This window comes from Pseudophryne corroboree (assembly GCF_028390025.1).
Source record: "Pseudophryne corroboree isolate aPseCor3 chromosome 3 unlocalized genomic scaffold, aPseCor3.hap2 SUPER_3_unloc_97, whole genome shotgun sequence".
NCBI classification, from domain to species: domain Eukaryota; kingdom Metazoa; phylum Chordata; class Amphibia; order Anura; family Myobatrachidae; genus Pseudophryne; species Pseudophryne corroboree.
Genome location: NW_026967593.1, coordinates 246,378 through 271,890, shown reverse-complemented (window position 1 = coordinate 271,890; position 25,513 = coordinate 246,378). Strand labels below are relative to the sequence as shown.

At 47.5% G+C, this 25,513-nt stretch overlaps 1 protein-coding gene across 1 annotated transcript in view; it reads right to left on the bottom strand.

Annotated features, from left to right (window-relative positions):
- Positions 1-25,513, bottom strand: part of LOC134984926 (uncharacterized) — a 171,983-nt gene that overhangs the window by 26,043 nt on the left and 120,427 nt on the right. Inside the window, 4 exon segments of the mRNA XM_063950387.1 lie at positions 7,773-7,917; positions 9,163-9,475; positions 9,923-10,003; positions 11,752-12,060. Coding sequence (XP_063806457.1) covers positions 7,773-7,917; positions 9,163-9,475; positions 9,923-10,003; positions 11,752-12,060 — 848 coding nt within the window.

Genomic DNA, 25,513 nt, shown 5'->3' with positions numbered 1-25,513 from the left:
CCTGTGCTGTCATAGTATACAAGGGGAGCGGCCTGTGTTGTCATAGTATACAGGGGGAGCGGTCTGTGTTGTCATAATATACAGGGGTAGCATCCTGTGCTGTCATAATATACAAGGGGAGCGGCCTGTGTTGTCATAGTATACAGGGGTAGCATCCTGTGCTGTCATAGTATACAAGGCGAGCGGCCTGTGTTGTCATAATATACAGGGGTAGCATCCTGTGCTGTCATAGTATACAGGGGGAGCGGCCTGTGTTGTCATAATATACAGGGGGAGCTTCCTGTGCAGTCATAATAGACAGGAGGATCAGCCTGTGGTGTCCTGTTATTATTATTATACAGGAGGAGCAGCCTGTGGTGTCCTGTTATTATTATACAGTGGGAGCAGCCCGTGGTGTGCAGTTGTTGTTGTTGTTATTATTATTATTATTATTATTATTATGCAAGGGGAGCAGCTTTTGGTGTCCTGTTATTAGTATACAGTAGGAGCAGCCTGTGGTTTCCTGTTATTATAAAGGAGGAGCAGCCTGTGGTGTCCTGTTATTATAATACAGGGGAAGCATTATATTTATTATTATACAGGGGGAGCAGCCTGTGGTGTGCAGTTGTTGTTATTATTATTATTATTATTATTATTATTATTATAATACAGGTGAGCAGCCTATGGTGTCCTGTTATTATTATTATACAGGAGGAGCAGCCTTTGTTGTATTATTATTATTATTATTATTATTATTATTATTATTATTATTATTGTAAAGAAGGAGGAGCTAGTGATGTCCACTTATTATTATTATACAGGAGGAGCAGCCTATGGTGTCCTGTTATTATTATTATACAGGAGTAGCAGCCTTTGTTGTAGTATTATTATTATTATTATTATTATTATTATAAAGAAGGAGGAGCTAGTGATGTCCACTTATTATTATTATACAGGGACAGCTGCATGTGGTGTCCTGTCATTATTATTATACAGGGGAAGCAGGCTGTGGTGTCCTTTTATTAGCATACAGGGGGAGCAGCCTGTAGTGTCCTGTTATTATTATTATTATTATTATACAGAAGGGAGCAGCCTGTTGTGTCATATTATTATTATTATTATTATTATTATTATTTTGCAGAGGGAGCAGCCTGTGGTGTAATTTTATTATTACTATAAAGGGAGAGCAGAATGGGGTGTCCTGTTGTTATTAGTATTATACAGGGGGAGCAGGTTTTTGTGTATGGGTATTATTATACAGGGACAGCAGCTTGTTGTCTCCAGGTATTATTATTATTATTATTATTATTATTAATTGGGAGTGGTGGTGATGTCACAGTGACATCACTTATATCTATATTAATAATACAGACATGACTGGAGATGTGAGGGGGTTTGGGAGTGTCACAGTGAAATCACGTATAGCTATAGTAATAATACAGGGACATGACTGTGGAGGTGAGGGGATCTGGGAGCATCACAGTGAAATCACAAATATCTATAGTAATAATACAGGGACATGACTGTGAAGGGATGTTGGAATGACACAGTGATTTCACTTATATCTACAGTAATTAAACAGGGACATGTCTGGGGAGGTGAGGGGGTCTGGGAGCATCACAGTTACATCACTTATATCTATAGTAATAATACAGGAACATGACTGGCAAGGTGAGGGGATCTGGGATTATCACAGTGAAATCACGAATATCTATAGTAATAATACAGGGACATGACTGGTGAGGGGATGTTGGAATGACACAATGATTCACTTATATCTACAGTAATAATACAGTGGCATGACGGGAGGTGAGGGGGTCTGGGAGCGTCACAGTTACATCACTTATATCTATAGTAATAATACAGGGACATGACTGGAAAGGTGAGGGGATCTGGGATTGTCACAGTGAAATCACGAATATCTATAGTAATAATACAGGGACATGACTGGTGAGGGGATGTTGGAATGACACAATGATTTCACTTATATCTACAGTTATAATACAGGGACATGACTGGGGTAGTGAGGGGATCTGGGAGTGTCACAGTGACATTACTTATATCTATAGTAATAATACAGGGACATGACTGGGGAAGTGAGGGGGATGGGGGAGCTTTACATTACTTATATCTATAGTAATAATACAGAGACATGACTAGGAATGTGAGAGGATCGGGCAGTATCATAATGACATCACTTATATATATTATAATAATAATAATAATAATTAATAATTCAGGGACATGACTGAGGAGGTGTTGGGATCTGGGAGCATCACTGTGACATCACATATCTATAGTAATAATACAGGGACATGACTGGGGAGGTGAGGAGATCTGGGAGTGTCTCAGTGACATCACTTATTTATTTTTCATCCACTAGGGGGCACTGGAGTACTCTTGGGATATGGACGTTGCGATAGCAGGGATAGGCACATTTAAATATTTAAATGTGTAACCCTCCTTCCCCCTCCATACTCCCAAGATGCTTCAGTGTTTTTTGTGTCCTTCACCAGGGAAGGTCGCATCCTGGAGTCATTCCAGGGTTTACTTTTAATTTTTCGAAAGATATTTTCTTTCATCAATCACAATCCCAAGCTTATTAAGAAGCGTGGGTCCGGGAGTGTGTGCTGCTGTTGTGCAGTGAAGGCTTGATGGTGCTTAGACAGAGAAGACCCGCTATAGACCTTCATCAGCGGTAGCTGATTCAGCCATGGCTGCAGGAGCTGGGCGGAGCTTAGAGAGAAGCCCCGTCGGAGCCTCCCCATTACACTGAGGTAAGGAGCGGGCGGTCAGAGCTCCGTTGGGCCTGCTTGTTGCTGTGATAGTGGGGCGGTCAGCTCCTGCTGCTGCCCCTCCATGTGCGGGGAACGTATTTTGCACGAGCTGCTTACTAAGGTATAGCTTTACTGGCTCAATCTCCCCTGCTTCCTGGCTCCCACCAGCGGTCAGACACATACTGCCACTGGGCACCTGTGTCTCTCCACACCTGCCTGCTCCCCGGCATCCGGCAGCGCAGCTCCAAACAGCACTGCCCTCTACAATCTGCCCCTCTAGACAACTGGGAAGCGGCTTCGAGCAGCGGTCAAATAATGCTGCCGCTGGGCACCTGTCAGGCTACACCTCGTGGCTCCAGAGAAGTGGCTTCTGGTAGCGTGGCTCGCAGCAGCGGACAGATCACACTGCCGCCGCTGGACGCCCGTCACATCACACATCTACCCGCTCTCCGGCTTCCACAAGCGCACAGACCACGGTGGGTAGCTGCAGGGCGCCGTCACTCAGAGCCGGCGCTTGGTATACAATGCGGGGGGTATGGGTGGAAGAAGCTAGGCGTACTGCTTTAAGCATTGGGGGTGGTCATGGTGGTCCCTAGTTCAGCGGTTCCCCTAAATACAAGGGATGGTGGCCAGGGCTATAAGGGACATAACAGGCTATTAAGCCTAGGTTATTAGTGCTTTTGGGGGTACATAGGTTATAGTCAGATGCACATGCTGGGACGCCATTTTCACACAAAGGTTACACACCTACTTCCTGCTTCTTCCTACAGCAATATGTCAGTCCTACAACACACGGCCACTGGAGGGGGCAGGGGTGCTTAGTAGGTGGCACAGTGACCATCATAGATTTCCTCTATAACACAGTGCGGTGCACGCGGTATTATAGACACTACAGTTATTTTCACTGAGTTGTGCGGACGTTGTCTCACTGTATTATTGTCTGTCTGCATGACAATATGAGAAACAGCAGCTTGTCTGTGATAACTGAGAGAATGCCTGATTTGCAGTCAGAGTTGTCCGCTGCACAAAAAGACCGTGAGGCGGCTAAGTCTGATTCACGGATAATACCGTGTGAGCAGCCAATGTGGGCTCAGGATGTTCTAGAACTTTGCTGGGATACAAAGTCCATGTATAGTTCAATTTCTAAGAATGGTCATCGTTTGTCTCATAATTACATTCTGACGATTCAATGCCACGTCTGATATCTCAGCATTGGGTCAGGAGTCAGATAGTGAGGTCACTAATAGCCCGAGCTATGATGATCTCTTTAGAGCGGTACGCCAGCGGCTAGGTTGCACTGAAACATATGAGGTTTTATTGCTAGCAGACTATGGGCGACTGTGTGTTTTTCTTATTCATATCTCTTAATAAGCATTTAATAGAAGCATGGCTAAATCCAGTTAAACACTTTTCTGGGACAACACGATTTCTGTCTAAATATCTTTTCCCGCAGGCTATGACAACTAAATTGCCATCGGTGGAGTCTTCAGTTGTTAGGGTCTCCTGCCCTGTGCTGCCATGTCGTCATGGCAACCGGGAGACAAGTGCTAGCGGAGTCACCTGAGCGCAGCTGATACTCCGGTTCGGGTCTTTTGCTGTGCAGTGGTTACAGGCTCTGTGCACGGCAGGGGATCCGGTGCTGGTTTTTGTGCTCACTGTCTGTGAGGTCTGAGTGGGGCGTGGACAGCACCTGCTATATAAGGCCTCTTCTCAGGTTAAGCAGATGCTGCTGAATATTTGTTGGTTAGTTAGTTCCTGAAAGTTAGCCAGTACTCTGTAGCTTTGTATTTGTTGTTGCTTACTGCAAATAGGCCTGGGGATATGGTACTACACTCTGCCATTCCAGACCTAGCAGTAAGACTGGAGTCAGTCGTTTAACTTGCTGGGGTTCTTTTGCTACTCTGTGAACTTAGCAAGTTTGCGGCTGTATTCTCAGACTTGCCTGCCTAAATCCTTTCTCACTGTGCAAGGTGTTCAGGTGTCAGTTTAGTGGCAGTAAGCTGAACCTGTGCACTGCAAGTGAGGATTAGGATTGTGGAGACTCTCCTTGTGTCTATCATTCCATCTCTGACCAAGGAGTTTACTGCCACACCCGTTGGTAACCCTTTAGGGTTTTGCTGTTGCCCTTAGCAACAGCATTTCGAGCTCTCTACGTATTAAAACACAACATCTTGTTTTTTCCATCTGAGCATTCCCAATACTAGGGAGACACCCAGTTTCTTAGCCTCTGGGCTTCTCTGTTCACTTTGTGTTTATTTTGTTACCCTATCACCTTCTGTGTACATAATGTCATATTCCCCAGTCTGTCTGTGAGTTCATTTGTTTTGCATCCCTATCCGTTCAGACACCAGTACATTCCTGCAGGCACTGGTGTGCATAACAGTCCAGACACCAGTACATTTCTGCAGGCACTGGTGTGCATAACAGTTCAGACACCAGTACATTCCTGCAGGCACTGGTGTGCATAACATCAGTTTCTAAACTTTCACTAAAATTGACTATTCCAGTCCCAGGTGCAGCTACGCTTAAAGACCCCTCGGAGAGTAAGCTGGAGGCCATGCTAAAGTTCATGTATACAGCAACAGGGGTGATGCTTACACCTGTTTGAGTTGGAGCTTGGGTTAACAAGGCTGTAGTTGCATGGGCGAAACAGCTTAGGTTAGGCCTACAACAGGGTTTTCCCTCAGACAAGCTTATATTTCTTACCAATCACATTTGTGAATTGATTGAGTATTTAGGTACGGCTTGGTTGGACGTTGGACAAGTTTGTTCTCGGCTTGCAGCCCGACAGACGCTGTGGTTGCGTTCTTGACAGGCTAAGGCAGAGTCAAAATGAGGAATAGAGGCGTTCCCTTCTACTGATGTTATTTGGTCCTGAATAGGACAAATGGATTTCTCAGTCAACGGGAAAGGAAATACGCTGGACCAGCGTTCAAATCTTTTAGACCTCAGTCCTTTTTTTTTAGATAAGAATAATTTATTGTCACTGTACATGAACATGAGAATTGAGAATTTTAGAATTCAAACCAACAATCGCAGAAGGGAAGAAACTATTCCTTAACCTAGTGGTACAACATCTTAAACACCTATAACGTCTCCCTGATGGCAAGAGGGAAAAAAACACATTACAGGGATGACCCCAATCTTCAATCATCTTCGTTGCCTATGACAGACTCCTTGCGGTGAGTACATCGGCCAACCTAGGCAAGGACTGGCCAATGATCCTCTCCGCGGATTTAATCACTCTTTATAAGGCAACAAGATCCGAACACTTGGCATTACCATACCACCCCGTGATCGCGTAGGCCAGCAAGCTCTCAATCACGCAGCGATAAAAGTTAACAAGAGTTGATTGCTGCAGACCTGCTACTCGGAGCTTTCGTAAGAAAAAAAGATGCTGCTGAGCCTTCCCGACCACAGACGTGATATGCAAGGACCATGATAAATCCTCTGTGAACTTAATCCCCAAAAATGTCACATCGGTAACCCTTTCCGCCTCCGCACCATTCAAAAACAGCGGACAGATGCTGATTTTTTTAGATTTCCTATAGTCTATCACAACCTTCTTAGTTTTCTTACTGTTTAATAACAGGTTGTTTTTAACCCCCCACTCAGCGAGTCTTCTGTCACGTCTAGCAAGGTTTGAGAATCCAGCAGCTGAGACTTGCCCAAGAAAGTGGTCGTCTGCAGATGAATAAGACGAGGGGGTTGGATGTAGTTCCTTCTCATGGGACAAGGGGAAATGAGGAACGTAGCGGGGCCAAGAGTCAGTGAGTTGTAGTTCTTGGGAATGAGGCTGAGGTAGAGAACTGTGGCTTGTGGACGTTGACTAAAAGACAGTTGTAGACAAAGAACTGCGGGTTGTGGTTTGAAAGACGAGACTGTAGATAATGAACTGTGGAACTGAATGGTAATAAAAGACGTGGCTGGAGACAAAGAACTGTGGACTGTGAATTGAAAGACGAGGTTATAGATAATGAACTGTGGAACTGTGGATGGTGGTTAAAAGACATGGCTGGAGACAAAGATCTGCGGACTGTGGCTTGAAAAATGAGGCAGAAAGACAGAGGCCGTCCGTGAACAAAGGGTTTAACTGGACCGGGTTTTTCTGGAGCGCATCCACAGGCAGCAGTAGGTTAGGAACGGCAGGGCTGCAGCAGCAACTGAGAACCGGCTAAGCAGGGTTAGGAGAAACCAGAACACGGCAAGAATTCTGGGAGCACAGGGCTAAAGCACCTACAACAGGGTTGTAACTTGAAGCACTGGCCTCCCTGTCATAAAGGTAGATGCTAGAATCAAGTGGGCTAAGGGACCTTTTCCATTTGGGGGAGGAGTTACGACACAAGGGGGAGGAGCTATGCCAGCGGGATAGTTCCTCTACTGTCCACGCCACCAACTATTACCTTTAGTAATCAGGTGGCGAGCGAAGCGGAGCGGAGCGAGCCACCGTGCCCGAAGCGTGGCGAGCGTACTTTTCGGGTACCCTGTTCGCCCGTAGCTCCTCCCCCTGGTGACGTGTCTCCTCCCCTAGATACGTCAGAAGGTCCCTTCAGCCACTCCGAAATAGAACCAACCCTGTCATAAACCAGCCCCCTTTTGTAAGGAGAACTCTCCCTGGATTGGCTGGAAGGAAACAGGAAGCCAAACTATGCCTCAGACTTGGTCTCCAACATGGCGGCACCCAATAATCAGACATCTCTGTATAGCCACACAGCTCACTGCCCCTTGTTTCCTAGCAACATTCCGGCAAGAGAGACCCGCTGCAGCAACATCCCGCTGCCACGAGCGAACCCCCTCACGCCGCTGCCCACGGACCCGCTGCGGCAGCCCTCCTCCGCTGCTGCCTACAAGCCGCCTGTGAAGCCAGCCCCGCGGCCCCAGCACTTGAGTAAGACCCCGGGCGCTGACAGAACCCCCCCATTTGCGGGTGGAATCCGGACACCTATATGGTTTAGCTGGAAACTTGGCATGAAATGTCCGAAGAAGTCTTGGAGCATGGACATCTTCTGCTCCTACCCAAGACCTTTCCTCTGGTCCATATCCTTTCCAATCAACAAGGTACTGGATGCGACCATATCGTCTGCAGGAGTCGAGGATCTTGTCAATCTCAAATTCGTCTCCTTGTGCTGATGGGTTCTTGGGAGATTTAGGTAGAGTAGCTCTAAATCGATTAAGTACCAATGGTTTTAAAAGAGAAATATGAAACACATTAGGGATTCTTAAAAGCGAGGCAACTTCACCTTGTAAGCCACAGGATTTAATACTTTTTCGATTGGGTAGGGCCCAATAAATCTGGGAGCAAACTTTTTAGTAGGAATTTTCGACCTTAGGTTACGTGTGGAAACCCAAACCCGATCTCCCACCTTAAGACTTTTTACAGCTTTTTGCTTCAGATCTGCATAGGTCTTATACCTCTTGGATGTATTAAGCAGGGCCTTGTGGAGCTTTTGGATGATAACCATAATTTATGAAGAATGGAGAAGATTTTGTAGCAGAATGATAGAGATTGTTATGGGCAAATTCTGCAAATGTGAGAAAGTCCAACCAGTTGTCTTGAGAGGAGGACATGAATAAACATAGAAATGTCTCCAGGTCCTGGTTCACTCTCTCTGTTTGACCATCTGTTTGGGGATGATATCCTGAGGAGAAATTTAATTTCACACCGAGAGCAGAACATAGGGACCTCCAAAACTTGGCCACAAACTGAGGACCTCTATTAGATATGATTTCCTGCGGTAGACCATGGAGTCGGAAAATCTCTACTATGAATAATTTTGCCAACTGGGATGCTGATGGAAGACTAGCCAGGGGAACGAAGTGTGCCATTTTAGAGAACCGGTCAACTATGACCCACACGGTATTTCGTCTGCCAGACCATTAGTAATAAAGTCCATAGAAATATGCGTCCATGGTCTTTGTGGTACAGGTAACGGATGGAGTAACCCAGCTGGAGGACCTTTGGGACTTTTATGTTGGGCACACTTTGGACAAGCAGCCACGAATTCCTGAACATCAGTTCTGAGATGAGGCCACCAGTAGGAGCGCTGGCCCATGAAGGAGGAGAAGTGAGCCCATGTAAGAAATTTCTTGCGAAGATTTTGGTGCAACGAATATTTTTCCAGGATGAGGAAGTGGAGAAGTATTAGTTGCTGAGAAAGAGGTGGACTCCAAGATAAATTGCTCTTTTGAACGATCAGAGGGTTCTTCAGAACTTAGGGAACGAGATAATGCATCTGCTTTTTTGTTGAGGGAACCTGGTCGGTAACTAAGTTTAAAGTTAAAACGGGTAAAGAAGAGTGCCCATCTTGCTTGGCGTTGGTTGAAACATCGAGCAGATTGTAGATATAGGAGGTTCTTGTGATCTATGGTTACCGAGATTGGATGCCGAGCTCCCTCCAACAAATACCTCCACTCCTCAAAGGCTAACTTAATTGCTAGTAATTCTTGTTTCCCAATAGCGTAGTTCTGTTCAGCGGGAGAAAATCTTCGTGAGAAGAATGCACAGGGATGGACCTTCTTGTCCTCGAAGAGCTGGGACAATACTGCTCCTACTCCTACAGTGGAGGCATCAACCTCCACCAGGAATGGACGGCTGAGATCGGGTTGTCGAACGACAGGGGCGTTCATGAAGGCTTCCTTTAAAGACAAAAAGTTTTCTAAAGCCTCCGGAGACCACTTGGCAGGTTCTGCACCTTTCCTGGTTAATGCGGTAATGGGAGCTATGACAGAAGAATAATTCAGAATAAATCTTTGGTAGAAGTTAGCGAATCACAGAAAACATTGAACCCCCTTACGGGTAGCTGGAAGCGACCAATCCTGGATCGCCTGCACTTTAGCGGGGTCCATCGGTAACTTCTGTCCTGAGAGGATGTAACCGAGGAATGGAATCGTGGGTACTTCGAAGGTGCACTTCTCTAATTTACAGAATAATTGATTCCTCTGTAAACGAGTTAGAACCTCTTTGACTTGTTCTCGATGGGTCTTCAGATCCCTGGAAAAGATGAGGATGTCATCTAAATATACCACCAAGCAGTCATAGAGGAGATCTCTGAAAATTTTGTTAACGAATTCTTGAAAGACGTCTGGGACGTTACACAGGCCGAAAGGCATTACGAGGTATTCGTAATGCCCATCGTGGGTATTAAATGCCGTCTTCCATTCGTCACCTGAGCGACTACGTATAAGATTGTAGGCCCCCCGTAAGTCCAATTTGGAGTAAACAGCTCCTTTAACACAGTCGAATAGTTCTGGAATTAGAGGCAATGGATATCTGTTCTTAATTGTTATGTCGTTGAGACCTCTATAGTCAATACAGGGCCGCAGACCCTCATCCTTCTTCTTGACAAAAAAAAACCCCGGCCGGAGAGGTGGAAGACCTGATGAACCCTTTATCCAAATTCTCCCGGATATACTTCGACATGGCCTGTGTCTCAGGGAGTGAGAGAGGATAGGTTCGACCTCGGAGAGGAGTTTTGCCTAGTACCAGATCAATGGGACAATCCCAAGTGCGATGCGGAGGCAAGGTGTCCACCCCATGCTTACTGAAAACATCTTGAAAGGCCTGGTATTCCGCAGGAAGGCTGGAAGAACAGAGGGGTCTTACTGAGGGCAAACAGTTCTGGAAGCAGTTTCATCCCCAAGAGAGAACATCCATGGTCTGCCAGTGTATGTGGGGTTGTGTTTTATTAACCACGGAAATCCTAGGATCAGTTCGTGAGAGGCTTAAGGAATTACAAGAAAAGAGATATTTTCGGAATGAAGAACTCCGATCTACAACTTGAGAGGGATAGAACAAAAGGATATGATTCCCTCAGTAATATGACTTCCATCCACCAAAGTAATTGAAATGGTACGATCCAAACGGACAGTTGGTATTCCTGATCATTTAACCAGAGCTGAGGTAATGAAGCTTTCGGCAGCTCCGGAGTCAAGTAGTGCAGGGATGAGAAGAGAGGAAGAAGGGAGCTCCAGGTGAGTTAACAAGAAAGACTCTTTCTTGGCAAGTAATTCCGAGAATTCTCCTAGCTTGACCTCTCCAGCACAGGCAAGGAGCGGGCGTTTCCTGGACGTTGACTGCAGGATTTAACTAAATGATCTGACGCACCACAATACGGGCATAGGTTCCCTTGTCGCCGTCTCTGACGTTCTTCGTTGGAGAGACGGGAACGATTGATCTGCATGGGTTGTTCGGTAGTTGGTGATGATGATCTTAGCGGAAGAACGACTTGAGGCTTAGGATGATCAGACCGCGATCTCTCCATACAGCGTTCTCTGTACCTCAGGTCTAATTTATTACATAAGGAAATCAATTTATCCAACTTATCTGGAACGTCCTGAGTTGCAGGTCATCTTTGATCTTTTCGGAGAGACCGCTCCAGAAAGCTGCAATGAGAGCCTCCTCGTTCCAGTTCAGTTCTGAGGAGAGAGTACGAAACTGGATCACCGTATGTGTGCCCTGACGCAGGCGCAGGATCTCTAATGAGGCGGCAGAAGTCCTGCCCGGTTCGTCGAAGATTCTTCGAAAGATGGCTACGAACTCTGAATAGTTAGACAGGATGGGATCTGTCTTCTCCCACAAAGGTGAGACCCATTCCAATGCTTGCCCAGTAAGCAAAGAAATTATATAGGCTTCCTTGGTTCGTGCTGATGGGAAGTTGGCCGACTGTAGTTCGAGCTGGATTTCGCACTTGTTAAGAAACCCGCGCCATTGTTTTGGATTCTAATCGAACTTACTGGGTGATAGCAAATGTAATCGTGGAAGTGGTACTGGTACAGGCGGAAGCGGGACCGGAGGTGCTAATGTGGGAGCAGCCGTCGATACTTGAGGGGCCGTCATGGCAACACAGAGAGAATAGAGACGTTCGGACATATTCTGCATGAACTGCACAATTTGAGATTGTGTGGCCTCCTGCATACTCAAGCGAGACCAGATATCTGCAGTTGAATCACCTCCTGAGGCCTGATCACCCTTGGTATGTATTGGGCCAATGCTTACTGTCACGTTTAGCAAGGTTTGAGAATCCGGCGGCTGAGACTTGCCCAAGGAAGTGGTTGTCTGCAGATGAATAAGACGAATAAGAGGGGGTTGGATGTAGTTCCTTCTCATGGGACAAGGGGAAATGAGGAACGTAGGCGGGGCTAAGACTCAGTGAGTTGTAGTTCTTGAGAATGAGGCTGAAGTAGGGAACTGTGGCTTGTGGGCGATGACTTAAAAACTTAGTTGTAGACAAAGAACTGCGGGTTGTGGTTTGAAAGATGAGACTGTAGATAATGAACTGTGGAACTTTGGTGATAAAAGATGTGGCTGGAGACAAAGAACGGTGGACTGTGACTTGAAAGACGAGGTTGTAGATAATGAACTGTGGATGGTGGTTCAAAGCCGTAGCTGGAGACAAAGATCTGCGGACTATGGCTTGAAAGATGAGTCAGAAAGACAGAGGCCGTCCGTGCCCAAAGGGTTTAACTGGACCGGGTTTTCCTGGAGCGCTTCCACAGGCAGCAGTAGGTTAGGAACGGCAGGGCTGCAGTAGCAACTGAGAACCGGCTAAGCAGGTTAGGAGAAACCAGAACACGGCAAGAATTCTGGGAGCACAGGGCTAAAGCACCTACAACAGGGTTGTAACTTGAAGCACTGGCCTCCCTGTCATAAACCAGCCCCCTTTTATAAGGAGAACTCTCCCTGGATTGGCTGGAAGGAAACAGGAAGCCAAGCTGTGCCTCAGACTTGGTCTCCAACATGGTGTTGACCAGTAATGCAGACATCTCTGCATAGCCTCACAGCTCACTGCCCCTGGTCTCCTAGCAACATTTCGGCAAGAGAGACCCGCTGCAGCGGCGTCCCGCCGCCACGAGCAAACCCCCTCACCACCACTACCGCTGCCCACGGACCCGGTGCGGCAGCCCTCCTCTGCTGCTGCCCACAAGCCACCTGTGAAGCCAGCCCCACGGCCCCAGCACATGGGTAAGACCTCGGGCACTGACTTCTTCTCACTTCCTCTCTGTAACCACTCTCATCTCCACCAGTTATCAAACCCACCAGAATGGTATCATCCGCAAACTTAATCACAGAGATTGTCTCCAAATTAGACTCACAGTCAGAGGTATACAAGGAATATAAGAATGGACTTAAAACACACCGCTGCGGAACTCCTACACTTAACACCAATTCAGAAGACAGGTCAGAGCCCAGTCTGACTGCGGGCGATCTGTCAAGAAATCCAACAGCCAATCACATATGGCCGCATCATATCGGATCCGTAAAAGCTTTTTTACTAACACCGCCGGCACTACCGTGTTAAAGGCGGAACTATAATCCACAAATAACATTCTAGCATAGGTGTCTCTATTTTCAACATGACAAAGTACTCTATTAAGCACCATAAGAGCTGCGTCCTCAGTTGATCTGTTCGACCGATAGGCAAACTGATTAGGGTCAAATCCCAATGGGATGACACATTTTAGATGGACCAAAACAATTCTCTCAAAACATTTCATAATCAATGAAGTGAGAGCAATCGGCCTATAGTCGTACAGACCAATGACCGACGCAGACTTAGGAATTGGAACAATTATTGAAGTTTTGAAGCACCGTGGAACAGTGCATTGACTCAGGGAAAAGTTTTAAATCTTTGTAAAAATGCCTGCCAGCTGCTCAGCACATGCCCATAATACTCTGCCTGAAATACAATCCAGGCCAGGAGCCTTCCTTACGTTCGTTCTGCTGACACAATCCCTAACCTCAACTTCAGTCAGGGTCAGAAAACTATCTGAATGGAATCTAAAAGAATTACCCATAGAAGAGTCAACCTCTTCAAAACGTGCATAAAAGTGATTTAGCTCAGCAGCCGAAGGACCGCCCATCCCGACAGAAGTAGAACTTTTATAATCAGAGATGTATTTAATTCCTCTCCACATCGTTCTTGTATCACCCGATTCTTTAAAATGGTTTTCAATCTTACTCGAGTAAGCTTCCTTAGCAAGACGAATACCCTTTTTTAAATTAAACTGGGCAATCGTATAAGCTAATTTGTCTTTTACTCTAAACGCCCTATCCCTAGCTCTCAATAAGGTACGAACCTCACTGTTCATCCAAGGTTTGTCATTTGGGAAGGTACAAGCTAACTTACTCTTAGTAACACTTTCTATGCAACAATTAATATACAATGACACCATTGATGCCAAACGATCGTTATCAACACCTAAATCCCCAGTAGCCTCCTCAATAAACTGATCCCAATCGGTACACTCAAAGTAACCCTGCAAACTTAATAAAGCTCCCTCTGGCCAGACCTCAACTTCCTTAGTAATTGTTTGATCCCTCCCTAATACCGACAAATATCTGGGAATTAACCAGAGTGAAGAGTGATCGGACTGCCCAACATGACGACACAAAAGACATTTGTATGCATGCTCAACATTAGGCGTGGGGTGGGCTAGAGGAACAACCATGCAGAGGGACGTGATTTTCAACAAACCACTAACCGTCATCAGGACACAAAGGCCGCTGACAAGCCAGTGGCATGACGTGCTCCCAGCCCATCTCGGTTCTTCAGTTGTGGGAGCACACCTTCAGACGTTTCACTTTGCGTGGTTTCAGACATCACAGACGGATGGATCCGCAATTTTGTTTTCAAAGATTTCAAAATTGAGTTTGATTGTCTACCACCGATCCGGTTTTCAAGACAGGTCTGCCTGTGTCAGCAGACAAGTGAGCAGGTCTGCAGACCGCTATTCAGTCTCTCGTACATTCAACAGTTTTGGTTCAGGTTCCAGTACACCAACAAGGTTTTAGTCCAATCTTTTTGTAATACCAAAGCCGGATGGCTCGGTCACAGCGATATGGAACCTAAAGGGGTTCAATTGGTACGTCACTTATTACACATTCAAGATGGAATCCCTATGGTCAGTGATTGCAGGTTTAGGACCACAGCAATTCATGATTATGCGGGATCTCAAGGATGCATACTTACACATTCCAATTTGGCCACCGCATCAGGCGTACTTAAGTTTGCAGTTCAACAAGCGCCTCGGGTATTCACAAAGGTGATGTCTGTGATGATAGTTCATCTCAGATCCCTGGGAGTGATAATTGTTCCATACTTAGATGACCTTCTTATCAAGGCTTCGTCTCAGCAAATACTTCTTAAACATGGCTTACTGTTGTACAGTGTACTAGTTCAGTACGGTTGATTTGTCAACTTTAAAAAAAAAAAAAATCAAGTCGCGTCCCGTGTCAAAGAATTCAATTTTAGGAATGATTCTGGTTACGGTGGAGCAACGCATTTACCTGCCACAACAGAAAGTACATGCTATTCGTCATCTAGTACTGCTAGTGCTCAAACCACAGACAGTCTCGGTGCATTTGTGCATTCGACTGTAAAGACAGATGGGGGCATCTTTCAAAACACTCCAGTTCAAAAATTTTCACTCAGGTCCCTTTCAACTGGATCTTCTCGCATAGTAATCCGGCTCTCATCTACAAATACATCAGATGGTGCGCTTGTCTCCAGGGCCAGAGTATCACTACTCTTGTGGCTCCACATACACAATCTCACTGCGGGAAAAAGGTTCGGAGTCTGGAATTGGATAATTCTGATGATGGACGCAAGTCTCAAAGGTTGGGGAGCAGTGGTCCAACATTGTCAGTTTCAGGGTCTATGTTCAGACCGAGAAAGATTACTGTCAATCAGTGTCCTGGAACTCAGGGCAATTTACAATGCTCTGCGTCAGGTAGTTCACTTGCTCCTGTCTCAGACTGTTCAGGTTCAGTCGGACAACGCAACGGAAGTCGCATACATCAAGAAACAAGGAGGGACTCGAAGTCGCATGGCCATGCAAGAAATTGCTCGAATCCTCAATTGGGCCAAACATCACCAGGTGATATTGTTGGCGGTCTTCATTCCGGGAGTGCACAACTGGGAAGCAGATTATCTCAGTCATCAAGATTTTCCTCCAGGAGAATGGGCCTTACATCCAGAAGTGTTCCAGATGTTAGTCCAGCGCTGGAGTTACCCAAAGATGGATCTAATGGCTTCTCGCCATAATCATCAGACAGTTACATGTCCAGAACAAGAGATCCAAAGACAGTGGCAGTGGACGCTCTCACCATAGCGTGGCTGTACAGCCTCGTGTATCTATTTCCGTTTCCGCTGCTTCCTCGGTTGCTAAAGCGGATCAAACGAGAGTCCACGACTGTCATACTAGTGGCGCCTCGTTGGCCTCTGAGAGTGTGGTTCTTGGATCTCCATGGTCTACTCGCAGACGATCCCTGGCTGATTCCGCTACGTCCAGATCTACTACAGCAGGGGTCATTCCTTTACCCTGATTTAGCGTGGCTGCGTTTTACGGGGTGGCTGTTGAGTCCACTCTCAAGACGAGAGGGCATTCCACAGTTGGTTATACCAACCATGTTACGTGCTAGGAAGCCAGTTTCAGCAGCTCATTATCACAGGATTTGGCGAGCTTATATAGGTTGGTGTGAAGCTAGGATGTTTCCGACATATTCTTTCAAGTTATCCCGTCTTTTGCTCTTTTTACAGACGGGGTTAGATGGAGGACTACGTTTAGTGACACTAACGGTGCAGGTCTCTGCCTTGTCAGTTTTCTTTCAAAGGCGTTTCGCTCTTTTGCCAACAGTTCACAATTTCCTGCAAGGTGTCCTTAGAGTACAACCTCCCCTTATACCACCTACATGGACGTGAATCTAATTTTGCATGTTTTTGCAGTCACGTTTTGAACCCTTGCAACACGTGGATGTTAAGTTTATAACTTGGAAAACCGTGTTTCTCCTAGCCTTAGCTTCGGCAAGGTGTGTTGCACAATTGGGTGCCTTGTCATGCAAGCCACCGTATCTGGTATTTCATACTGACAGAGCGGAACTATGGACAAATCCCACTTTTCTACCGCAGGTAGTATCTTCTTTCACATCAACCAATCGTAGTTCCTGTTTTTCAGAAGATTCAGGTACTCCGGCTACTTTGGATGTGGTAGGCACACTCCGCGTTTATGTAGCCCGAACATTAACAGTACGTATATCGGATACTTTGTTTGTTCTCTATGATGAAGTCAAGATAGGTTGGCCAGCTTCCAAACAGACCTTGGCCAGATAGATTAACCTGACCATTCATCAGGTGCACTTTCATGCTAGTCTAACACCAACTGCATCTGTTTCAGCACATTCCACTCGTTCAGTGGGAACCTCATGGGCAGCAGGTCGTGGAGCTTCTATGACGCAACCTTGCCGTGCAGTTACATGGCCATCAGTGCACACATTTGTGCGCTTTTACAAGTTTGATAATTCTGTTGCATCAGCTTCTAGCTTTGGCCATCTAGTGTTACAGGTGCCAAACAGCTCTCCCGCCCAAGGAGGAAACTTTTGTACATCCCAAGAGTACTCCAGTGACCCCTAATGGATGAAAAAGAAAACAGGATTTTGGTACTTACCAGATAAATCTTTTTCTCTGACGTCCTAGTGGATGCTGGGAACTCCGTAAGGACCATGGGGAATAGCGGCTCCGCAGGAGACTGGGCACAAAAGTAAAGCTTTAGGAATACCTGGTGTGCACTGGCTCCTCCCCCCATGACCCTCCTCCAAGCCTCAGTTAGATTTTTGTGCCCGAACGAGAAGGGTGCACACTAGGTGGCTCTCCTGAGCTGCTTAGTGAAAAGTTTAATTTTAGGTTTTTTATTTTCAGTGAGACCTACTGGCAACAGGCTCACTGCATCAAGGGACTAAGGGGAGAAGAAGCGAACTCACCTGCGTGCAGAGTGGATTGGGCTTCTTAGGCTACTGGACACCATTAGCTCCAGAGGGATCGAACACAGGCCCAGCCATGGAGTCCGGTCCCAGAGCCGCGCCGCCGGCCCCCTTACAGAGCCAGAAGCAAGAAGAGGTCCGGAAAATCGGCGGCAGAAGACATCCTGTCTTCACCAAGGTAGCGCACAGCACTGCAGCTGTGCGCCATTGCTCCTCAGCACACTTCACACTTCGGTCACTGAGGGTGCAGGGCGCTAGGGGGGGGGGGGGCGCCCTGAGCAGCAATAACAACACCTTGGCTGGCGAAAATACATCACATATAGCCCCCAGGGCTATATGTGGGATGAATTTTAACCCCTGCCAGAATACACAGAAAAACGGGAGAAAAGGCCGCCGAGAAGGGGGCGGAGCCTATCTCCTCAGCACACTGGCGCCATTTTCCCTCACAGCTCCGTTGGAGGGAAGCTCCCTGGCTCTCCCCTGCAGTCACTACACTACAGAAAGGGTTAAAAAAGAGAGGGGGGCACTAATTAGGCGCAGTATTAAAAATACAGCAGCTATAAGGGGAAAAACACTTATATAAGGTTATCCCTGTATATATATAGCGCTCTGGTGTGTGCTGGCAAACTCTCCCTCTGTCTCCCCAAAGGGCTAGTGGGGTCCTGTCCTCTATCAGAGCATTCCCTGTGTGTGTGCTGTGTGTCGGTACGTTTGTGTCGACATGTATGAGGAGGAAAATGATGTGGAGGCGGAGAAATTGCCTGTAATAGTGATGTCTCCCCCTGGGGGGTCGACACCTGAGTGGATGAACTGTTAGAAGGAATTACGTGACAGTGTCAGCTCTTTACAAAAGACAGTTGATGACATGAGACAGCCGGCTACTCAGCTTGTGCCTGTCCAGACGTCTCATAGGCCGTCAGGGGCTCTAAAGCGCCCGTTACCTCAGATGGCAGATACAGATGTCGAGACGGATATTGACTCCAGTGTCGACGGTGAAGAGACAAACGTGACTTCCAGTAGGGCCACACGTTACATGATTGAGGCAATGAAAAATGTTTTACACATTTCTGATAATACAAGTACCACTAAAAAGGGTATTATGTTCGGTGAGAAAAAACTACCTGTAGTTTTTCCTGAATCTGAGGAATTAAATGAGGTGTGTGATGATGCGTGGGTTTCTCCCGATAACAACTGATAATTTCTAAAATGTTATTGGCATTATATCCTTTCCCGCCAGAGGTTAGGGTGCGTTGGGAAACACCCCCTAGGGTGGATAAAGCGCTCACACGCTTGTCAAAACAGGTGGCTCTACCCTCTCCTGAGACGGCCGCCCTTAAGGATCCTGCTGATAGAAAGCAGGAGGGTATCCTCAAATGTATTTACACACATACTGGTGTTATACTGCGACCAGCAATTGCCTCAGCCTGGATGTGCAGTGCTGGGTTGGCGTGGTCGGATTCCCTGACTGAAAATATTGATACCCTAGATAGGGACAGTATATTACTGACTATAGAGCATTTAAAAGATGCATTTCTATATATACGTGATGCACAGAGGGATATTTGCCGACTGGCATCAAGAGTAAGTGCGCTGTCCATTTCTGCCAGAAGAGGGTTATGGACGCGACAGTGGTCAGGTGATGCGGATTCCAAACGGCATATGGAAGTATTGCCTTATAAAGGGGAGGAGTTATTTGGGGTCGGTCTTTCAGACCTGGTGGCCATGGCAACAGCTGGGAAATCCACGTTTTTACCCCAGGTCGCCTCTCAACATAAAAAGACGCCGTATTATCAGGTGCAGTCCTTTCGTTCCCATAAGGGCAAGCGGGCAAAAGGTTCCTCTTTTCTGCCCCGTGGCAGAGGGAGAGGAAAAAGGCTGCAGCAAACAGCTAGTTCCCAGGAACAGAAGCCCTCTCCCGCTTCTGCCAAGCCCTCAGCATGACGCTGGGGCTTTACAAGCGGACCCAGGCCCGGCAACAGCTGGGAAATCCACGTTTTTACCCCAGGTCGCCTCTCAACATAAAAAGACGCCGTATTATCAGGTGCAGTCCTTTCGTTCCCATAAGGGCAAGCGGGCAAAAGGTTCCTCTTTTCTGCCCCGTGGCAGAGGGAGAGGAAAAAGGCTGCAGCAAACAGCTAGTTCCCAGGAACAGAAGCCCTCTCCCGCTTCTGCCAAGCCCTCAGCATGACGCTGGGGCTTTACAAGCGGACCCAGGCCCGGTGGGGGCCCGTCTCAAAAATTTCAGCGCGCAGTGGGCTCACTCGCAAGTAGACCCCTGGATCCTTCAGGTGATATCTCAGGGGTACAAATTGGAATTCGAGACGTCTCCCCCTCGCCGTTTCCTAAAGTCTGCTTTACCGACGTCTCCCTCCGACAGGGAGGCAGTATTGGATGCCATTCACAAGCTGTATTCCCAGCAGGTGATAATCAAGGTACCCCTCCTGCAACAGGGAAAGGGGTATTATTCCACACTATTCGTGGTACCGAAGCCGGACGGCTCGGTGAGACCGATTTTAAATCTAAAATCTTTGAACACTTACATACAGAGGTTCAAATTCAAGATGGAGTCACTCAGAGCGGTGATTGCGAACCTGGAAGAAGGGGACTATATGGTGTCTCTGGACATCAAGGATGCTTACCTTCATGTCCCAATTTACCCTTCTCACCAAGGGTACCTCAGGTTTGTGGTACAGAACTGTCACTATCAGTTTCAGACGCTGCCGTTTGGATTGTCCACGGCACCCCGGGTCTTTACCAAGGTAATGGCCGAAATGATGATACTCCTTCGAAGGAAGGGAGTTTAGTTATCCCTTACTTGGACGATCTCCTGATAAGGGCAAGATCCAGGGAACAGTTGGAGGTCGGAGTAGCACTATCTCAGGTAGTGTTGCGGCAGCATGGTTGGATTCTCAATATTCCAAAATCGCAGCTGATTCCGACGACTCGTCTTCTGTTCTTAGGGATGATCCTGGACACAGTCCAGAAAAAGGTGTTTCTCCCGGAGGAGAAAGCCAGGGAGTTATCCGAGCTAGTCAGGAACCTCCTAAAACCGAGCCAGGTCTCAGTGCATCAATGCACAAGGGTCCTGGGGAAAATGGTGGCTTCCTACGAAGCAATCCCATTCGGCAGATTCCACGCAAGAACTTTCCAGTGGGACACGCTGGACAAATGGTCCGGGTCGCATCTTCAGATGCATCAGCGGATAACCCTGTCACCAAGGACAAGGGTGTCTCTCCTGTGGTGGTTGCAGAGTGCTCATCTTCTAGAGGGCCGCAGATTCGGCATTCAGGACTGGGTCCTGGTGACCACGGATGCCAGCCTGCGAGGCTGGGGAGCAGTCACACAGGGAAGGAATTTCCAGGGCTTATGGTCAAGCCTGGAGACATCACTTCACATAAATATCCTGGAGCTAAGGGCCATTTACAATGCTCTAAGCTTAGCAAGACCTCTGCTTCAAGGTCAGCCGGTTTTGATCCAGTCGGACAACATCACGGCAGTCGCCCACGTAAACAGACAGGGCGGCACAAGAAGCAGGAGGGCAATGGCAGAAGCTGCAAGGATTCTTCGCTGGGCGGAAAATCATGTGATAGCACTGTCAGCAGTGTTCATTCCGGGAGTGGACAACTGGGAAGCAGACTTCCTCAGCAGGCACGACCTCCACCCGGGAGAGTGGGGACTTCATCCAGAAGTCTTCCACATGATTGTAAACCGTTGGGAAAAACCAAAGGTGGACATGATGGCGTCCCGCCTCAACAAAAAACTGGACAGGTATTGCACCAGGTCAAGGGACCCTCAGGCAATAGCTGTGGACGCTCTGGTAACGCCGTGGGTGTACCAGTCAGTGTATGTGTTCCCTCCTCTGCCTCTCATACCCAAGGTACTGAGAATTATACGACGGAGAGGAGTAAGAACTATACTCGTGGCTCCGGATTGGCCAAGAAGGACTTGGTACCCGGAACTTCAAGAGATGCTCACGGAGGATCCGTGGCCTCTACCTCTAAGAAGGGACCTGCTCCAGCAAGGACCCTGTCTGTTCCAAGACTTACCGCGGCTGCGTTTGACGGCATGGCGGTTGAACGCCGGATCCTGAAGGAAAAAGGCATTCCGGATGAAGTCATCCCTACCCTGATCAAAGCCAGGAAGGATGTAACCGCAAAACATTATCACCGCATTTGGCGAAAATATGTTGCGTGGTGCGAGGCCAGTAAGGCCCCGACGGAGGAATTTCAACTGGGTCGATTCCTACATTTCCTGCAAACAGGAGTGTCTATGGGCCTGAAATTGGGGTCCATTAAGGTACAGATCTCGGCTCTGTCAATTTTCTTCCAAAAAGAACTAGCTTCAGTCCCTGAAGTTCAGACGTTTGTAAAAGAGGTACTGCATATACAGCCTCCTTTTGTGCCTCTAGTGGCACCTTGGGATCTCAATGTAGTTTTGGGGTTCCTAAAGTTACATTGGTTTGAACCACTTAAATCCGTGGATTTGAAATATCTCACATGGAAAGTGGTCATGCTATTGGCCCTGGCCTCGGCCAGGCGCGTGTCAGAATTGGCGGCTTTATCCTGTAAAAGCCCTTATCTGATTTTCCATTCGGACAGGGCGGAATTGAGGACTCGTCCTCAGTTTCTCCCTAAGGTGGTTTCAGCGTTTCACTTGAACCAACCTATTGTGGTGCCTGCGGCTACTAGGGACTCGGAGGACTCCAAGTTGCTAGACGTTGTCAGGGCCCTAAAAATATATGTTTCCAGGACGGCTGGAGTCAGAAAATCTGACTCGCTGTTTATCCTGTATGCACCCAACAAGCTGGGTGTTCCTGCTTCTAAGCAGTCTATTGCTCGTTGGATTTGTAGTACATTTCAACTTGCACATTCTGTGGCAGGCCTGCCACAGCCAAAATCTGTAAATGCCCACTCCACAAGGAAGGTGGGCTCATCTTGGGCGGCTGCCCGAGGGGTCTCGGCTTTACAACTTTGCCGAGCAGCTACTTGGTCAGGAGCAAATACGTTTGCAAAATTCTACAAATTTGATACCCTGGCTGAGGAGGACCTGGAGTTCTCTCATTCGGTGCTGCAGAGTCATCCGCACTCTCCCGCCCGTTTGGGAGCTTTGGTATAATCCCCATGGTCCTTACGGAGTTCCCAGCATCCACTAGGACGTCAGAGAAAATAAGATTTTACTCACCGGTAAATCTATTTCTCGTAGTCCGTAGTGGATGCTGGGCGCCCATCCCAAGTGCGGATTATCTGCAATACTTGTACATAGTTATTGTTAACTAAATCGGGTTATTGTTGTTGTGAGCCATCTTTTCAGAGGCTCCTCTGTTATCATGCTGTTAACTGGGTTCAGATCACAAGTTGTACGGTGTGATTGGTGTGGCTGGTATGAGTCTTACCCGGGATTCATAAATCCTTCCTTATTGTGTACGCTCGTCCGGGCACAGTATCCTAACTGAGGCTTGGAGGAGGGTCATGGGGGGAGGAGCCAGTGCACACCAGGTAGTCCTAAAGCTTTACTTTTGTGCCCAGTCTCCTGCGGAGCCGCTATTCCCCATGGTCCTTACGGAGTTCCCAGCATCCACTACGGACTACGAGAAATAGATTTACCGGTGAGTAAAATCTAATTTTCTTTGCACCCACAGGAGGTACTGGACGCCCACCCAGAGCAGTTTCTCCTGGCTGGTGGTAAGTTCAATAATTCTTATGGTAACACAATTTCACTGACTTATTCAAATGTAAGGTGATTGTTATCTATTATTGTGTCACCTTTGTCCGTTATGTTATAATGTTATATGTAATTCTCCATTGTTCATCCTCTCTGTCGCTCCTATTCCGCTCAGCAAAAAAACACTAAGGCGTCTTGGGAGTATAGAGGGGGAAGGAGGGTTACACATTTACATTTTTAAATGTGCCTATTCCTGCTATCGCACCGTCCATATCCCAAGAGTACTCCAGTGCCCCCTGTGGATTCAAAGAAAAGAATTTATCTGGTAAGTACCAAAAGCCTATTATCTACTGTAATAATACAGAGACATGACTGTGGAGGTGAGGGGATTTGGGCATATTTACAGTGATATTTATGTCTCTTCCATTTCACAGAGGTGTGAAGAAGACAACTGGTGAGTGTGAGACACCCAGCAGCCATCCTCGTGTGACAGGAGGACTGAGCAGGTCCCAGATCCCCATCACGGTGCCTCCACCTCACTCACTGATACTTGAGAGACACAGTGACCAGAAGATCCAGGAACTCACCAACAAGATCATTCAGCTGCTGACTGGAGAGGTGACTGCTGGGAATGGAACATTATACAGTAACACCAGGGGATGTGTCTGGGTGATGACTGGAGAGGTGACTTCTGGGAATGGGACATTATAAAGTAACACCAGGGGATGTGTCTGGGGGATGACTGGAGAGGTGACTGCTGGGAATGGGACATTATACAGTAACACCAGAGGACATGTCTGGGGGTTGACTGGAGAGGTGACTGCTGGGAATGGGACATTGTACAGTAACACCAGAAGACATGTCCAGGTGACTGCTGGGAATGGGACATTATACAGTAACACCAGGGAATGTGTCTGGTTGATGACTGGAGAGGTGACTGCTGGGAATTGGACATTATACAGTAACACCAGAGGACATGTCTGGGGGTTGACTGGGGAGGTGACTGCTGGGAATTGGACATTATACAGTAACACCAGGGGACATGTCCAGGTGATGACTGGAGAAGTGACTGTTGGGAATGGGACATTATACAGTAACACCAGGGAACGTCTCTGGGTGATGACTGGAGAGGTGACTGCCGGGAATGTGAACATTATACAGTAACAACAGGGGACGTGTCTGGGTGGTGACTGCCAAGAATGGGACATTATACAGTAACACCAGGGGAAGTGTCCAGGTGATGACTGGAGAGGTGACTGCTGGGAATGGGACATTATACAGTAATGCCAGGGGACGTGTCTGGATGATGACTGGAGAGGTGACTGCTGGGAATGTGACATTATACAGTAACACCAGGGGAAGTGTCTGGGTGATGACTGGAGAGGTGACTGCTGGGAATGGGACATTATACAGTAACACCAGGGAATGTGTCTGGTTGATGACTGGAGAGGTGACTGCTGGGAATTGGACATTATACAGTAACACCAGAGGACATGTCTGGGGGTTGACTGGGGAGGTGACTGCTGGGAATGTGACATTATACAGTAACACCAAGGGAAGTGTCTGGGTGATGACTGGAGAGGTGACTGCTGGGAATGGGACATTATACAGTAACACCAGGGGACGTGACTGGGTGATGACTGGAGAGGTGACTGCTGGGAATGGGACATTATACAGTAACACCAGGGGACGTGTCTGGTTGATGACTGGAGAGGTGACTTCTGGGAATGGGACATTATACAGTAACACCAGGGGACGTGTCCTGGTTATGACTGGAGAGGTGACTGCCGGGAATGGGGAATTATACAGTAACACCATGGGACGTGCCTGGGTGATGACTGGAGAGGTGACTGCCGGGAATGGGACATTATACAGTAACACCAGGGAACGTGTCTGGGTGGTGACTGCCGGGAATGGGACATTATACATTAACGACAGGGGACGTTTCTGGGTGATGAGCGGAGAGGTGATTGCTGGGAATGGGGTATTATACAGTAACACCAGGGGACGTGTCTGGGTGATGACTGGAGAGGTGACTGCTGGAAATGGGACATTATACAGTAACACCAGGGGAAATGTCCAGGTGATGACTGGAGAAGTGACTGTTGGGAATGGGACATTATACAGTTAAACCAGGGAACGTGTCTGGGTGATGACTGGAGAGGTGACTGCTGGGAATGGGACGTTACACAGTAACACCAGGGGAAGTGTCCAGGTGATGACTGGAGAGGTGACTGCTGGGAATGGGGCATTATACAGTAACATCATGGGGCGTGTCTGGGTGATGACTGGAGAGGTGACTGCTGGGAATGGGACGTTACACAGTAACACCAGGGGAAGT